The sequence below is a fragment of the Zootoca vivipara genome, chromosome 13, assembly GCF_963506605.1.
Source record: "Zootoca vivipara chromosome 13, rZooViv1.1, whole genome shotgun sequence".
Lineage (NCBI taxonomy): Eukaryota > Metazoa > Chordata > Lepidosauria > Squamata > Lacertidae > Zootoca > Zootoca vivipara.
Window position 1 is genome coordinate 37,641,124 of NC_083288.1, and position 17,961 is coordinate 37,659,084.

At 45.4% G+C, this 17,961-nt stretch overlaps 2 protein-coding genes across 2 annotated transcripts in view; both read right to left on the bottom strand.

Moving 5' to 3' along the window:
• ZNF865 (zinc finger protein 865) overlaps positions 1–9,805 on the bottom strand; it is a 27,083-nt gene extending 17,278 nt beyond the window's left edge. Inside the window, exon 1 of the mRNA XM_035137194.2 lies at positions 9,680–9,805. The gene's annotated coding sequence lies outside the window, so the exon portion shown is untranslated. The remainder of the gene's footprint in view (positions 1–9,679) is intronic.
• Positions 870–9,813, bottom strand: LOC118095886 (zinc finger protein 316-like). Its single transcript, XM_035137201.2, has 2 exons — positions 9,680–9,813; positions 870–6,912 (listed from the first exon to the last, which is right to left on the bottom strand). Exon 2 carries the CDS (start codon positions 6,868–6,870, stop codon positions 5,746–5,748), a length of 1,125 nt encoding a protein of 374 aa, XP_034993092.1. The 5' UTR covers positions 6,871–6,912; positions 9,680–9,813; the 3' UTR covers positions 870–5,745.
• Between the last annotated feature and the right edge of the window lie 8,148 nt (positions 9,814–17,961).

Below are 17,961 nucleotides of genomic sequence, written 5' to 3' on the forward strand. Positions count from 1 at the left end.
CATTTCAACAGGCACACAATGAACCAGTGTGATACATCCAGCAGATTTTTCATTCTGAAACATCAACTCCACTTCAGTTTGATGAGTACTGCCAAGTGTGGACTGTAAATGTGCACAGAGCAGGACCAAGGAGGAGCAGACTGTTTCCCCACCCTCAGAAAAGCAGACTTAATCACATAGAACAGCAAATTTCATTCTACTTTACTCTCCTCACCTTAAGAGGTGCCACTGTGTGCTAGAATGGGAGAAGGGCTCACAATGCTAAACGTTTTGAAGTTTTGGCCCTTAAAGTTGTTAAATAGATTTCCATTGGAGACCCCACAAAGGTTTTTAAAGTTCCAGAAACTTACACTTCACATTTATGTATGATACAGATATAGCCCACCTTATCAGTTAGCCTCAAGCTGGGTAATCTCTGTCACTGTATCCTCTGAACTATTCCCTGAATTGTGTCCATTATCTCGGGTTAGGAGAGATGCCCAATTTTCTGCTCAAAAATACTGGCACTACTGATAGCACTTGGAGCATGTGGAAATTGTAAGGAGGTGCTTTTAAAAAATGCATTGATGCTTGTGAGGGGAAGCATCCCTTCTCTGAAAGATAACTATCTAAAAAAGTAGCAGGGAGATAAAACCCCGAAGAAAAATTATAGTTATATAGCCTACTCTTACATAATTTTGGCCCAGTGAAATTCTGGCTGCTTGTAAACCATCTGCAGGCATGGCATCCAGCAAAGAGCCCTGACCCCACTATTTTTAGATTAAATATGTGTATTACCAACACTCAGTCTTCCATATCCAGAAACACAGGAAACCTGAGGGGAAATTTATTTAGTCTGTTTATTTAAGGGTTATTTTTTTTATCCCACCGTTCAGTCCCCAAACTGGGCCCCCAAGGCAGCTTACATAATTTCATAAATAAAAATACAGTTATAAATACAATAAATGTATAAGAAGGGACAGAACAGAACCTTTAGGTTTTAAAGACCTCTAATTTGAATGGTTCTCTTTGGATTTTGTTGTGCGTGTGGTTGGAGGAGGGGCATAGAGAGAGTACAAAAGGTACAGATAACCTCACCTACAGCTCTTAAGACTCTTTTCTCTTTAAGGCGTGGTTGACACATGTCAATATTTATCATTTGAGCACTGGAGCATCAACTCTGCATGTGTGTGAATCAGTGAGCCAAACCACCACAGACAGAACTTCCATATCACTTTACCTCAAACACAGCGCCATTAAATAAGATAGTAGGCTGGGGTGTTTGTGAACAAACCTCCTCCCAAGCAGCCCCGCCAGCCTGCCATTTTGAGCAACAATGTTGTATGGATAAATGTCCTCGTGGTGTCAGTTCCATCCTCACAGGGAACACCGGAGGGCCATTTGTCTATCTTTTAAATGTGGCATTAGCTTCCCAAAACAAAAAACCCCAAAGAATCCAAACCAGCACCAACCATGTGGCGTGGACTGGACCAGTGGTTTAACAGATATCTCGGGCTATCTCCCATGGGGGAGAAAAATCCAGCTGGCGTAAACATAACACTGACATGGCGTATTACACTGAGAGAATCCCAAATCCCGTCTTCCATAATTTTGTTTCTCTTTTTTAAGAGCTTCATATCCCTGTGGCTAAAAAGGAAAACAGGGATGCGATAGTGTGTTTCCATTTAATCCTTCTGCAGACAGCCAAGGCCTTGAGGCCCTTCTTAACAAAGATTCTGCTTGTAACAACCCAACTGTGCGCTCAAGGTGGTCTCCATGGCAACAAAGATAACTTGGAGGCCTGGGCATACAAGACAGCCCTGGAGGTAGTTCAAGGCAAAAGCTTGGCTCCATTCCTCCAGCTCACATGCAGTTTGGGGAGGGAGGGAGAGGGAGAGCCTTTGATGGGAAGAGAGGCAATCTTGTTGGATGGGCAGCAAGGCCTCCACGAAACGGCGCCATATTTTACAATGCTAGTCAGGTTTCAGACCTAGAACACACTGTCTTCATCTCTGGTGGTGCTAGAGGGAGGAAATTAGCTGTGGGAAAGGGCTTTAAGTGGGTGGGCTCTCATATGTTTCAGGGGGCAAAATGGAAAACAAAGTTTGCTTGATTATCCACCAGCTGCAATTTTGAGTGGCCTCATCAGTGGAAGGGAGGACGAGATTATTATTATTGTCAGGGCGGGTGTTTGCACATTCTTCCCCCGTCTCTTGTAGTGTTGTCTATAGAAAATAGAAACGACCTTGATAACAGCACAGCTAGCATGAGCAAGATTTTAAATATTGGCTTCCCTTTTTAAAGCTTAAAAAGGCGTGACTAATAGAGTAGGGATGGTCACATTGCTAGTTTTAATTTGCCATTCTGCTGAAAAAAGGAACTCTCACACATACATGCACCCTCTCTTCCACTCATTTCATAGAATTATAGAATTGTAGGGCTGGAAGGGACCACAAGGACCATCTAGTCCAACCCCCTGCAATGCAGGAATCTTTTGCCCAACATGGAGCTCGAACCCATGACCCTGAGATTATCTACTGATTGAGTTATCCCAGCTTCTGTCTTCTCTCTCTCTCTCTCTCTGACACACACACACACACACACACACAAACACTTGTAATGAAGCCTTCTCTGCTCCCTGTTTGGCTTTTGATACAGGAAATTAGGCTGCAAGAGAAATTCTGGAGGTGCAAGCAGTGGTATCTATAAAAATGAATTTCTGAGTGCTCTCGTATCTCCTTATCTCATGCAGACTGTTCAACCCATGTCACCTCTTATCATCTGCAATTTAGAAAGGTGGGGGTCCAAATCATTTTCAGAAGCATGGAGCGACTACAACCAACCCTGGTTTCTCCAACTGCCATGAGGATGTTCATAAAGTTCTCATTTAGAATCAGCTTGGACAGACACCTTATTAGACACACCACTTGAAACTGAATCCGTAAGGGAATTGCTTTATGTCATTAACAGTGAGCAGTGGCTCACCTTGCAGACTGGACCTCCACTCTTGTTTTCTCTCTGAGCTGCTGTAAACCACTGGTGGGAATATTTTGCAGTGCCATGAAGAAAACCACTTGATAGTGGCAGATCCATATGGGGAGCCACTGTGCATTCATAGGTTGTGACTTAGCAGCCAACAATTTCTCCACACTGCTGCTCCCACACTGCTTGTTACTTGTGTAATAAGAACTTTGCTTAGGAAAGGGATTGCAAGAAAGCAGCATGTTCAAGGCAAGGCCATAAATGAAATGGGAGACCCAATCTGCAGTTATGATTGTGAGAAAGGAAAAAAGGGAATGTTAGCTATTTTCATATTGACGTAACACAGAGTACGAGGATGTGACCTTGTAAGCAGGTCATTGAATGCTTGTGCAATCACGCACCTGGGCAAATCTCAGTTCAGATCAAGTGCAACAGCATAAAGACAGGAGAAGATATCCAACCCTCATTGGCATGATGTATCCCATGTCAAATATATGCAAAATAATTATAAAACTCTGGGTCACAGTAATATTACAGTGTGGTCTCAATTCTGCACATTGTGGTCTCAATTCTGCACATTGCCGCTTTTTGGATTCTAACCATTTCTTGTATCAAAAGCCTACACCTTTTAACAGAAATAATGGAGAATCACCGTGCTGATTTCTCTCTATCTGCAGCATGCTCTCTCACACTCTTCCTCCTATGTGTTCTGCCCTGTAAGGGATGCCTTGTGTTTGGTTAGGGAAGTTACCTTCAAAATGTAAGACAGACATTGCCAAAGCTCAAATTCCCCCTTTGCTTCCCTCCAAATATATCCTGATTGGGACACTGTCCAACCCAAGGCAATTTGCTGCCAGAGGTGAAGGACAAGATGGCGCCTCCTCTCATTCCATGTGCAGAAACTAAGAGGACTGGCAACTAACGGGACAGCAGCCTCCACAATGCTAGAGGTCAGCAGGCTAGTTTAGAAGGTGCAGAGCAGGTTGTATGCCACACACAGATGTGACCTCCAACACTTCACTGCCACTCCATCCCCCCATAATCTGCTGCTGCACTCTGCCTAATGGTAGGGCTAGCTCCGTTTGAGACCTTTTAAAACAGCCAGTGGCGACTGTTGCACCCTGGAACTGGTGCAGCAGAAAGCAGAGAGCCCAAAAGTAGATGGAGCCAGAGCCAATGAGAGACAGAGCCAAATAATTCTAATTTAGTCCCTATTCCTTTCCCCTGGTGAGTTCTACAAGGGGCAACACAGAGACTAAGGAGGAGGAAGCTCCTATAGGCACAGCCACCCCAGGCTGCTTGTATGTAAGAAGGCAGGCAGCTGGCAGCTGGTTGGAAGTAAACTAAGGTTGGTGGGGCCTCTGCTGAAAGATGCCATGTTCTTTCCTAAAGAGAACATTGTGAGTTTATGTAATCTTGCTGCCTCCCGCTTCTTTTAATTTGCTAGGGGGGAAATTGTAGATGAGAAGCTGACTCTATTGCTCTGATGACCACACCATTGCTTGTTTGGCTTTGAGAACCCTTTGGTTATTGGGAAGCCTTTTGCTAGAGACAAAAAACCAGATTAATTCACATGGCTCAACTACAAGTAGTGGGAAATGTAGTTCTGTGAAGGGGTTTGAGATTCCTCACAGAATTTTCAGCACTTTTCACAAAACATTGATGTTTCAAGACTTTATCCAGAGAAAGCACGAGTTAACTTTTGTGGTACAGTGGTAAGCACCGGCACATATGCCCTGCTCATTCTTTGTCAAGATCTTGCTTCATGTGGCACTCTGGACCAGATGGTGGCCTAACACCTCAGCCCTAAACACATTTATTTAAAAGTAATTCTGGCTGATTTGAATGCAATTTACTTGTAAGTATATGTGCTTAGGACTGAGGTATTAAGCGCACATCATCTCTGGATGTTGAGAGGGAGAAACAGGAGAGAAAGCTGCACAGTGTAGAAGGGAGGGATTGGTGCCTGTTGTCCTTCCCCTTGTCCTTCCTTTCAGTCCTTCACTTCCAGACACGTATTCAAATTGGATCTCTGCCTACACATTAGGATTTTGCCTCACACCTATTGAGAAGTGCACACACATATACACAAAGACATAGAACTCCACATGTACCCAGATTTTCCCATTCCCTCAAACTCTAGACTCAAGCACGCACATTATGGGCTGAGGGAGAGATCTCCAAACCTTAGATCACACTTTTCAGAAAGATTGGGGCAGGGGAAGAAAGGGGAAGGGTGGGAAAGGAGACAACTGCTCTTTTGCATATGTTAATTCATTGAAGAGTTTGCAAACTTGAAAATGCCCCACTGCATGGAGGAGCCAAGAAAGCAACTCAGAATGGGGGCAAATAATCTTACAGAGGACCAACGTGTATTGGCATTTTGTTTGGTACAACCGGGAGAGGAGCACACATCACCTAGTGGCCATTCCTCTGGGAAACAACAAGAAACAGCAAATCCCCCAGTTTCATTTGCTCTACTCTGCTACAGAGTTTAACACATAACACTGTTTCTCCAATCCCTCAACAGCTCCAGATGTCATGATAGGAGGGGACAGTCATGTTTCCCTGTCCACCAGTAGCATTCTCCAGTCTTTGGTGATGCCCACCCATTGATACTTCAAAGGCCATCATATTATAGGAAACGGTCCTATCCTCAGTCTCATGCCCTCGCTTGAGGGGGCGGGAAAAGTCTCAATGCAGTTACAGAGGTTTAAATCCTTTTAGACAGTTGCAGGACAGAGTTCATGTCCCAGTCCCTGGTGCCCCCAAGTCTTTGCATATTTATGGGGGCTGGATCCCAGGCTTGTCTTTGTCCTTGCTGTGTTCTGTCTCTGGTATCTGTGACATAGCTACCGGAGTGCTTCCTGCCCCACCTTCTGCAGCTTCTCCCCAGTGGCTCCCATCCCCGACCCAGTCCTCCACCGATTCATTGGTCCAGCCACTCCCAAGTTCCTCCGGCCCCCAGTCACTGCTTCCTGCCACCACTTCCGATTCCCAGTCTCCTGCCGTCGTCCAGCTGCCGCCTCCCTCCTCGACGGAGCGCTGGTAGTAGGTCTCACGGGCATGCTTGCGCTTGGCATGTCGGCGGAGGGTGTTACGCTCCGTGAAGCGCAACCGGCAGATCTGGCACTGGTACGGCTTCTCCCCGGTGTGGACTCGCTGGTGGCGCAGGAGCTCCCCGGATTCCCGGAAGCCCTTGCGGCAGACTGGGCAACTGAAGGGCCGTTCGCCAGTGTGTATGTGCTTATGCCTCTGAAGGTGCGAGGAGCGCTTGAAAGCCTTGCCGCACTCGCGGCACACGTACGGCTTGCTCTCTGAGTGGGTGATGCTGTGGCGCTCCAGGTCCGACTGGTACAGGAACGTCCGTAGGCAAATGGGGCAGAAGTACAGCTGCCGGGGTGGAGGGGCGGAGGCCAACAGCTCGGGCTCAGAGGATTGCATCTGTCCAGCCTGCTCCACCTCTTGGCGTGACACAGTGTGAGGCACCCCTTCAGCATCAATCAAGACCATGGACCCTTCGTCTGCGGCGTCTCCCTCTCCTGGTGGATCCAGATGCTTGGAGACCGGAGGGGAGGCCTGTGCATTGGACCGCCCCCCTCTGTGCTTGGTCAGCGCCGAATGCAGTTTGGGCCCCCACAGGGCAATGCTGTAGATCTCAGGATGAGAAGGCCTGTCCTCTAAGGCCATGTGGTTCTGGGGGCCGTCATTGCTGAGTGGGGTCTGCATATAGTGAGCCCAAGGAACTGGGGGGCAGGTTTCTATCACCTGGTTTTCAAGCCCGACGCTGCCATGGTTTTCCGCTCTTGGCCAATTACTCCCGCCTGGCACCAGCACCCGAGCCTTTGCCTGCAGCTCCGCTGGATGCCCATCACCCCTGTCGACATGCCACCTGTGAGATGGCTCCATTGGGCACCAGGAACAAGAGCGCGTTCAGCTACAGGGACATCGCTGCAGAGACGGGAGAACAGTGAGAACCACAGAGAAGCCCACCAGGAAGACCCCGCCACCCCAGCAATGCATTTGGTCTTCTGCAAAAGTATAAGCGCCATTACCATCTTTGCATTTCAGACCCCGAGAATACATCCAAGTATTCATTCCGAAAGACATGGGGTGATAGCCAACTGAGCCACACTCAGCGTAGCCCACTGATTTCTGTGGGTCTACTCGGAGTATGACTTCGTTGGCTAGTACCCTAGGCGCCTTAAATTATAGTGGCAAAAAGCACTGGGGCACCTTGGAGATCAAGAGTGCAACATTTACAGAAGTAATTCTTTTTGAACTCAGCAGGGTTAACCCTCAAGTTAACATGCACAGGCTAGGGCTGCAAATGGTGTCTTACATAAACTATGAATGAGATTCCAATTCCCCAGCCTCCTCACCAGTTAATGCCTCCTCCAAAGTGCGCTGAAATTTAGAGCATTTAAAAGAAACCGTAAGTGTATATGTGCACTCTGTGCACACTTACCTGAATCTCTAACTGTGTGTACGGTTCTTTAAAAATATACACTGAATTATGGGTGTGACTACGCACTCGAGCATGGATATAATGGTGCACAGTGTCTGCACATGTACACAGTCTAAATTGGTCTTAAGAGAGTCTTGCAGATAATATCTTCCCTTGTGGATGGGAATGCAAACGTGCATATGTCTACAAGGTATCTGTGAGCAAAAATATATACACAAAGACATGCATTTTACATCTGTGAATAACTGTGTGTACAGTTATTCCCTGTACATTAATGACATTTGCATGCGAGTGCACCCTAACTTCATATATGAACATGCACTGCATCAGCAAGAGGGTCTGCGCTACTCATGCTTAAGATCTGTTAACACCAATAATCTAATTTTAACTATCCTGCCATACCCAGAACCCAGGACTGATCAAGCGAGCAGTTTTCCTCCAGCTTTCAATATGCACTCATGAGTGAAGTGGGAATTCTAAACTGAATTAGCCATTCCAAGGATGCAGATTGGGTAGCTATTCCAGATAATTGAGAAGAAACAAAGTTTGATCATGCATAGGAGGTGGGGGCTTTGTCTCTCAGGCAAGGATAGAAAGAAGGAGATTGCAATTGTATATGTGACCCTTGCCTTATATCCCTTATTGCAATTCTGCAATGTGCATCACACTTTTGCAAGTAGAGCAGACTGGTTTACAGATGTTACGGAGGAACGCTTAGGACATTTGAATATGTACCCTAAACATAGTTCGCACAAACTATGCAATTCCCAGGGCTCCTTGGGGGTTGTCATCTATCCCCAAGATACAGTAGATGTCAGCTGCAAAAACTCACTTGCTTATCTGCTGGGAATGAACTCTTGCCATTATTTAGATGTAGATCTGTATTACCAGGAGACAAACCTAGCAGGTATCTCTTGGCACAGCTATAATGCAGGACTCAGAGTTGAGTCTGTTCTGCTCTGGAACCCATTTCCAAACAGCCCTAGAAAACAGCCTAAGCAGAATATTAATACATTTTAAACTGGTATCTGCTGATAAAGAACAGTCTCCCAGCCTCTCTGCAAATACTTTCTCCAGATGCTGCTCGTCCAGTTCTACAGAAATATGTTGAAATACAAAATAGAACCGACTAGAACGGCAATTACATTTTGCACAGATCTGAAGCTTGGCAATGTTTCAGTGGATTGTGTTTGAATTCTGACCATTTTCTAACCCTACTTTCAAAATTTAACTTTGAGAAATACTTTTAAAAAACAACCCTGGTTGATTCATTTTAAAGCTATCATGCTATGCATCAAGTTGCCAAACCCAGCTCTTTTGCACTTTTCTAAACAAACAAACAAATGCTAAAGTCCAACAGCATCCACTACTGGAAATGTTAAGGGGGGAAAGAAAAGATGAATAGGGAGAGTATAAATTCACCATGTTGCTGTCAATTTGAATTAGGAAAAGAGATTTCCCCATCAGCAACATCCAATTCATTTCATTTCCACAATCCACCAATCCTACAGATTGTTAACACTGGATAAAAGGGAGTCATGCACAATCTTTCAGCTAAATTCCTGTGACCAAGTCCCTGTAACAGCCATAACATAAGAACCAGCTTCGTTGCTTAATCTGAACTGAGACTTTGGCAGCCTTGGGCCAATGAATCTTCCAGAATCTAGCGACAGATTCTAGAACGATCCTGAGTGCCCCCCTCTTTTGTGTTTTGTTTTTGGGCTGATTTTGCTCGACTATAGGGAAGAGGGCACCTCTGGGCATGTGCTGAGTGCCCTTCCCTCACTCCCATCACGAGCCAGCCCGAAGGCATTTGGGATTCTAAAAGAAGACAGGCGTTTTTTAAAAAACAAAATAATAATAAATAAACAGAAGGGGCTTCTAGGGGAGCTGGATTCCCTTTGGATAGGGGACGGTAAGAGGGGGAGGAATGCATTAGAAGAACCATTTGCGTTAAAATCATCATCATCACAATAATCCCCGGCTCGACCCCGATCCCTTAAACGCAAACAAGTCTCGCTTAAAGGGAGCAGACCCGTTGCAATGCAAACCATCTCTCGTCCACCTCGCAGATCGAGGGTCTTGCTCCCTCCCTTCCTCCTTGCGCCCCCAGCCTGCAGAGAAGCGCCCGGAGCTGCAAAGCTTTCCCCGCCCGCCCCATCTGTGATCTAGGCTGGGCAGGAAGGGGGAGCGGGGGGCGAGTGAAAGAGCTACCCACCCAAACCAGGAGGCACAGGCAGCGGCTATTACCTGTTTTGCATTGTGATCTGCGGCAACTGAAGGTTTCAATGGGCCGGCGGTGGGTGGGGAGATGAGCGTCCGGTGGGAAACCTCTCGCCGCCCGGCCGCTGCAGAACAAAAGAGCCGAGCTGGTCGGAGCCGGGCATCCGGGAGGCGCACGGACCCAGCAGATGGACCCGGCGCAGAAGGCGAGCGCGCCAGTCGGAAGCGTCTCCTGGGTCCCAGCGCCGACACGCGAGTGCAAAGAACCCCCCCGGGAAGGTTGGAAAGACTCGGGAGAGCCCAAACCAGGGTTGCCTGCTCAGTGCAGGGGGGGTGTTGAGTCGTCGTCGTCATCCTGTTCCTTTAAGAGTTGCAGAGAACTGAGATTCCCCCCCCCTCCCCGACGTGGCTTTTCCCACCACGGCGCTGCAGTGCTGGGAGAAACAGCGTCTGACAGAATGCTCCCTTCTATGCAACTCTTTTAAAGGGACAGGGGATGCGTGCTTGCCAATTCCAGTTTGACGCCTCTTTGGGAGGAGGATTCACGCATCGGAGGAGCTGTGGTCTTCTTTCATGACAGATAGCGCCACACTAAAGCAGCTGGTCTTTATGGTGTCAAGGGACTCTTTGTCGTGGAAATCCAAGACTTCCTGTTTCTCCTCGTCGCTTGGCCGCCTGCGCTGATGATGTTAATGGCAGATTCCCCTTTTCTACGCTGGGAAAAGCTTTGCTTGGAACTCTGTTTAGAGTTCTGGTCTCCACAACTCAGACAAGATGTTGTAGAGCTTGAAAAGTCCCGCCCCCCCCAAAAAAAGTGCTTTGAGCTTCTTGGTAAGATGAAAGGGCATTTGGTGCGGGGAGCATGGTAGAAATATATAAACATATGCATCTTGCGAACCAGGACAGCGATAAGTTTGTCTCCCGATCTCAAACAGTAGGTCCATGTGAAGCTGGAAGATTCGGGGCAAACAAAAGGCTAGCTCAGTTAGTAGAGCCTGAGGTTCTTAATCTTAGGGTTGTGGGTCCCAGCCCCGCATTGGGGAAGAGACTCCTGCATCACAGGGGCTTACACAAGATGACCCTCGGGGTCCCTTGCAACTCTAGGATTCTATGATACTTCTGGAACAAAGCATAAAAAAGGGGCCCCTGACCATCAGGTCCAGTCGTGTCCGACTCTGGGGTTGCGGCGCTCATCTCGCTCTATAGGCCGAGGGAGCCGGCGTTTGTCCGCAGACAGCTTCCGGGTCATGTGGCCAGCATGACAAAGCTGCTTCTGGCGAACCAGAGCAGCACACGGAAACGCCGTTTACCTTCCCGCCGGAGCGGTCCCTATTTATCTACTTGCACTTTGATGTGCTTTCGAACTGCTAGGTTGGCAGGAGCTGGGACCGAGCAACGGGCGCTCACCCCGTTGCAGGGATTTGAACCGCCGACCTTCTGATCAGCAAGCCCTAGACTCTGTGCTTTAACCCACAGCGCCACCTGGGTCCCTTGACCCTGGGCATTCACTCCCACAGGAGAACACCAAACTGGATGGCTTTAAAAGTGAGTCGGACAAATCCATGGAGGAGCATGCTATTAGTGGCTAATGTTCTACGGGCTCTGCTTCCCTGCTTCCCACAGGCATCTGGTTGGCCACTGCGAGTACAGGATGCTGGGTTGCCATATATCCTCTTTTTCCAGGACAGGTCCTCTTTTTCATGATGAGAGCCACCATAAAGATCCATAGTTAAAAGTAGAAGCTAGCAAATGTGTCCTCTTTTTTTGCTCTTCAGAGTATGGCAATCCAAAGACTCTGGCTCAGTCCATAAGCAGGGCTCATCTTTATGGTCTCTCGAAATATCAGTTGCCAGGGAGCAGAAATGGGGAGAGGGCCTTTGTGCTTATGTTCTATATAGGCATCTGGTTGGCCACTGTGGGAACAGGAGGCTGGATTAAATGGCCCTTTAGTCTGATCCAGCAGGGCTTCTTCTTCATTCTGTCTGTTGGGCAGTTGTTACAAGAACAAAGACACGTCTCTGTTAAAAAAGAAAGAAAAACGTGGCACCTTAGCCTGTTGTTTGCTACAGGAAACATTTGTTGGGAGGAATTAAAATAGCTTTTCAAATTATTCAGTACTGAAATATCAACACTTCCCAGTGGGGTAGCAGAATAGGTAAAGGGACCCTGGACCATTAAGGTCCAGTCATGAAGACTCTGGGGTTGCGGCGCTCATCTCGTGTTATTGGCCGAGGGAGCCGGCGTACAGCTTCCTGGTCATGTGGCCAGCATGACAAAGCTGCTTCTGGCGAACCAGAGCAGCACACAGAAACGCCGTTTACCTTCCCGCTGGAGCGGTACCTATTTATCTATTTGCACTTCATGCTTTCAAACTGCTAGGTTGGCAGGAGCTGGGACCGAGCAACAGGAGCTCACCCCGTCGTGGGGATTCGAACCACCGACCTTCTGATCGGCAAGCCCTAGGGCTCTGTGGTTTAACCCACAGCGCCACCTGCATCCCAGGGGTAGCAGAATATGTTGCTGCAAAACAACAGAGTCTTGTGGTACTTGGAAAACCAATACATTTATTGTGGCATAAGCTTTCATGGACTAGGACCCACTTCATCAGATGTATGACATGTAAACCTCACTTAAACTTCACACACCCACACACACGTAAGTGGTGGTGGGGAGAGAAAGAGTTCTAAGCAGTGGAGTTAAAGGGAATTCTACAATTCTATGACTTCACTCAGAGGACTCATGCAATGCTGAAACGAAGCGAGGAAGAAGACAGAGCCTCACAAAACATGCATTGTGGGCCTCAGCAGAAAGTTCTTCCAGCACCAGCTTCTGGGAAACAGTCTTTCAGCAGGTAGGATGAGAATGACTGTAGCTAAGTTGCTTCAGTTCCCATCCTGAACAGCTAGGCTAGAGAAAGCTACTGTGGTTGTGATTCTGAAATCTGCAGAGAGGCTTAAGAAAACTGACTGGATCACACTTGTCTGCATGTCTTCTCTCAGTGCTGGTCATTCAGCAGGGTGATCAAGGTGTTTTCAGCATGGAACCTAGTATTGAACCCATATTAAAATGGATCTAGATCGGGACAGCAAACCCACAACCTGCCTAAATATTTTATTTTAGTTCCCTCCCTCAATTTAAAAAATAATTATTACTGCCTGCTTCCTTGCTTTGATACTGCGAGACCAAACATTTTTTCTGGCACTCCAAACACCCCCATTTGTCTATTAATTTTAAAAACTTAATAATGTTTTCTTCCACCTTACTGCTTCACTGAGATGCCAAACATTTTCTGAGGCCCCCTAATTTGTCCATTTTAAAAATGCTTTTAATTTATTTTTAGATGTATATTTTTAAACTGACTACTCCTGCATTCCCCTCGATACTATTGTTATGTGAAAATGTTTTTGTGGTCCCCAAGTGTTTGTGCCCTCTTAAAAAAAGAAAAGATGATTTAGATAATCAGTCCAATCGAAAAATGTATGGAGTAGTACAGCTGCCTACCCCTTCAGCACTTTCTCTCCCCTTGAGTCTTGTGCTGTGATCCTCACCACTCTGTTGCCCTTTTTTGCTGCCTGTTACAAAAGGGAAAGAGGAAAAATAGGGATGGGAATGTTAAGTCATCTGCAAACACCTGCCACTTGCCACTGCCTCCTCCTCCTCCTCTCTCATCTTTTGTGGTGGCAGCAGCAGCGTCATGGACTCATGTTGTGGGTGGGTGTTGTGCAAACACACACATCCCATTCCAGACATTTCTTCCAATAAAAATACCATATTGGACCAGCAGTGTCTCCAGCCCTCTTTCCCAAGATGCCTAGTGCAACCAAGCTCATTAGTGCAAATGGGGCACAGCTCTACCACCCCGATTCTGTCCTTAAGCAGCCCCCACCTGCCTGCCTACCTGCAGACCCTCCAAGTGTCCCTATTTTCCAGGGGCATCCCTAATTTAGAGAAGCCGTTCTGGTTTCTGATTTGATTCCAGAATCTCCTGCTTTTCCTTTGGATGTCCCTATTTTCACTGGAGAAATGTTGGAGGATATGGAGTGATCAGTTATCCAACCCCCAAGCTGTCTGAAGGCAATCCTATAGGGAAGTTTTTAAATGTTTAACGTTTTATTATGTTTTTATACAGTATATGTTGGAAGCTGCCCAGAGTGCTGGGGCAACCCAATAAGATGTGTGGGGTATAAATAGTCAAATTATCATTATGGAATGGGGCATCCCTATTTCCATCAGAGAAATGTTGGAGGGTATGTACTTGCTTAAAATCCAGGCCAGGCAGGTTGCAGCAACTTCCTGATAGTGTCCTTCCCTCCCCCCCATGTTGCTTCATAGCTGCAAACCTATTGGGGTCAGGGACAGGTCATTTTCTTATTTATTATGTGTCGGCACACAGATAATAAAATTGGAAAGGGCCTCAAAGGTCTCTAGTCAAACCCCCTGCCGATGCAGGTCGGAGGCACACTCCATTGTCTGTTGAGACAGACAGATGCCAACCAGTATTACAGTGCCTGTGCCAGAGTCAACCCATTAATTACAGCACGCATACCTAATATATGAAAAGGTAAAGGCCCATAGGGGTTTCTTGAACCATATATTGTTAAAAAAATCATTATACAAGGTGTGGACCAAATATAAATGGATGTTAGAACCAAAGATTCCCCTTTGGACCTCTCCAACGGAAGCTCTGGCGGTAAAAAAGAAAAACATGCAAAGCGACTGGGCTGAATATAGGATTTTATTAGAAGAAGAAAATAATAATGTTAAACTCAAGGAATACAATCAAATAAGTAAACATCTATCAGGCTGGCTGCAATACTTTCAAGTAAATAAGAGGTTAAAATTAGATTTAAAAAGAGGCTATAGCTAAGAAAACCTCAAAATTCGAAAAAGAAATAATACAAGCCAAAGGAAAATACATCTCGAAAATATATAACACACTACTGGAATGGGAGGTAAAGGAGGAAACAGTAAAGGGTGCGATGAGAAAATGGGCCCAGGACCTAGGATATAACATCTATTTAGAGCAGTGGGAAAGGTTGTGGAAAGAAGATATAAAATTCACAGCTTGTTGTAATTTAAGAGAGAATATAATGAAGATGCAATATAGGTGGCACCTCACCCCGGAAAAAAACTAGCAAAAATGTATAAAAATCAATCACCCGAGTGCTGGAGGTGTAAAAGCGGAAGAGGATCCTATATACATATGTGGTGGGAATGCCAGGTAATAAAGGAATACTAGGATAAGATATATGACGAATTAAAAAAACTATTTAGACTCTCATTTAAGAAAAACCAGAAATTTTTCTTTTAGGAATATTACCCTTAGAAATCAGAAAAGAGATTAGACCATTATTCATGTATGCAACTGTTGCAGCCAAAATCCTGACTGCAAGGAATTGGAAGAGCAACATTATCCCAACTATAAAGAATTGGCAGGCCTTACTAATAGAGTATTTATAAATGGCAGTATTGACAGGGAGAATTAGAGGTTATTCCAACCAAAAGGTGCAAAAAGAGTGGAAAATATTTCAGGAATATTTAGAGCAACATTATAAAATTAAACATCCCCTGGTAGAAATAATGTGAATCTTGCAAAACAGAGAAAAAATATTTTTAAAATTGGATGAAAATAATGATTACAACTCAGAAAGTTGATCCGTGTGTTATAAAAAGAAAAACAAGGACACAAAGGGCATATGCGGAAGTTGATTGTGTTTATTTTAAGTTATGTCTTTTGTTAGTTGGTTAGTTTATTTATTTATTCTTGCTATCTTTATTTTTTTTAATCAACTTTTCTTCTGTATTATTTCCTTTGGCATCTTCTATTTTCTTTTGCGGTCTTTATGATGAACTGTGGTCTTCTGAGAAAATGGGAAATGAGAAAAGGTAAAATACAAATATGTTTGTATTTAGATATTGTTGTTGTTTAGTCGTTTAGTCGTGTCCGACTCTTCATGACCCCATGGACCAGAGCACGCCAGGCACTCCTGTCTTCCACTGCCTCCCGCAGTTTGGTCAAACTCATGTTTGTAGCTTCGAGAACACTGTCCAGCAATCTCGTCCTCTGTCGTCCCTTTCTCCTTGTGTCCTCCATCTTTCCCAACATCAGGGTCTTTTCCAGGCAGTCTTCTCTTCTCATGAGGTGGCCAAAGTATTGGAGCCTCAGCTTCAGGATCTGTCCTTCCAGTGAGCACTCCGGGCTGATTTCCTTCAGAATGGATAGGCTTGATCTTCTTGCAGTCCATGGGACTCTCAAGAGTCTCCTCCAGCACCATAATTCAAAAGCATAAATTCTTCGGCGATCAGCCTTGTTTATGGTCCAGCTCTCACTTCCATACATCACTACTGGGAATTTAGATATTATATATATATACACATTTCATACAGGTATACAGTGGAACCTCGGTTTATGAACACCTCGGTTTACGAATTTTCGGTTTATGAACGAAGCCTACCCATCTGGAACGGATTAATTCACTTTCCATTACTTTCAATGGGAAAGTTCGCTTCAGTTTATGAACGCTTCAGTTTATGAACAGACTTCCGGAACCAATTACACCCATGCTTCGGGTTAAGTACGCTTCAGGTTGAGTACTCCGCGGACCCGTCTGGAACGGATTAATCCACTTTCCATTACTTTCAATGGGAAAGTTCGCTTCAGTTTATGAACGCTTCAGTTTAAGTACTCCGCAGACTGTCTGGAACAGATTAATCCACTTTCCATTACTTTCAATGGGAAAGTTCGCTTCAGTTTATGAACGCTTCAGTTTATGAACAGACTTCCGGAACCAATTGTGTTCATAAACCGAGGTACCACTGTACTTAATTTCAGGAAATCAGGAAGTATCCAAATTGAAAGTAGAAGTGCCTTTTTTGTTATCAATATGGATACTAATATTGTTATTGTTGTTACTATTGTAAATATTATATGTATTCTTTCTTTTTTTATGTACTCTTTATGTTTTGTGTAAATATGGAAATATGAATAAAGGTTTTTTTTAAAAAAATTTTAAAAAATTATAATAATAATAATACAACACTCAGGTGGGAACATAAAGACATAGCTCAGTGGTAAGGCAACTGCTTCACAAGTACCTGTAGAAGGTCCCAAGTTCAATCCCTGGTTCTCCAGCTAGAGTTGAAAGAAAGGCCCTCTGTTTAAGGAGAAGGGCAAAGGGCCTTATCTTACACATCCTGGCTTGTTCGCCTCCAGTCTCATGTCTAGCCTATTTTTTTCCACCAATGAAGCAAGACTGCAGCACTATTGGTTTCTGTTCTTCGACTTGCAAGCTGAGAAATGAAACTTTTAACTTCTGCAGAATAAAATGCATGTGGACTAAGTTTACCTTTACAGCAGTTTGCTTTAACACTAGAGAAATGAGAAACTAAGTTCTGTGAGGGTCTTGGGCTTGTCCTATTTAATTTGCATAGCCCACATGCATAGTCCTCAAAAAACACCAATCGTGATGCTTCCCCCCTGTAAATTTGGTATTTCCTGATACCATGGGTGTAGCCAGACCTTTTGTTTGGGGGGGGGCAGGTCTCTTGTGGGGGGGGGGAGAGGCAGAACCTGTTACCTATGTATTTTTATTGATTTTTTATTTATTTAGGGGGGGCAGCTGCCCCTCCCTGCCCCCCCTGCTATGCCCAGGCCTGATATGGTGATTATTTGGTATTTTGGGGGAACATCAAGGCTCCTAAGCACTCCACTCAGGGTCTGTGAACCAATTGTCGTTTTCTTCTTCTCTCTTTTCCATTCCTACGCACTCCTCAAAGCTTTCATTTCTGTTTTGGCTGTGCTTCTAAAAATTTCTGATGTGCTCAGGAAGGGAGGAATATCCCCCACTTTTTATCTCTCCTGATTTGCTCAAAACCAGGGAACTGCGAATTCACAATTGCCAAACTGTGTGCTTTTGCACACTTCTTGGTGGGGAGGGGTTGTTAAAAACAAAACAAAACACCAAGTTGCAGGCACAGCAATCTGCACCTGTCTGTACTTAATAGCCATAACAGAACCAACAGATTAGAAGGCAGAGACTAAAGGAAAGATCAAAGTTGCTTCTCATATGACAGCCATTTTGAATTACCTTAAGGGCTGTCACGCGGAAGATGGAGCAAGCTTGTTTTCTCCTGCTCTGGAGGGTAGAACTCAAACCAATGGCTTCAAGTTACAAGAAAGGAGATTCCGACTAAATATCAGGAAGAACCTTCTGACAGTAAGAGCTGTTCAACAGTGGAACAGTCTCCCTCGAGAGGTTGTGGACTCTCCTTCCTTGGAGTTTTTAAAGCAGAAGTTGGGTGGCCCTCTG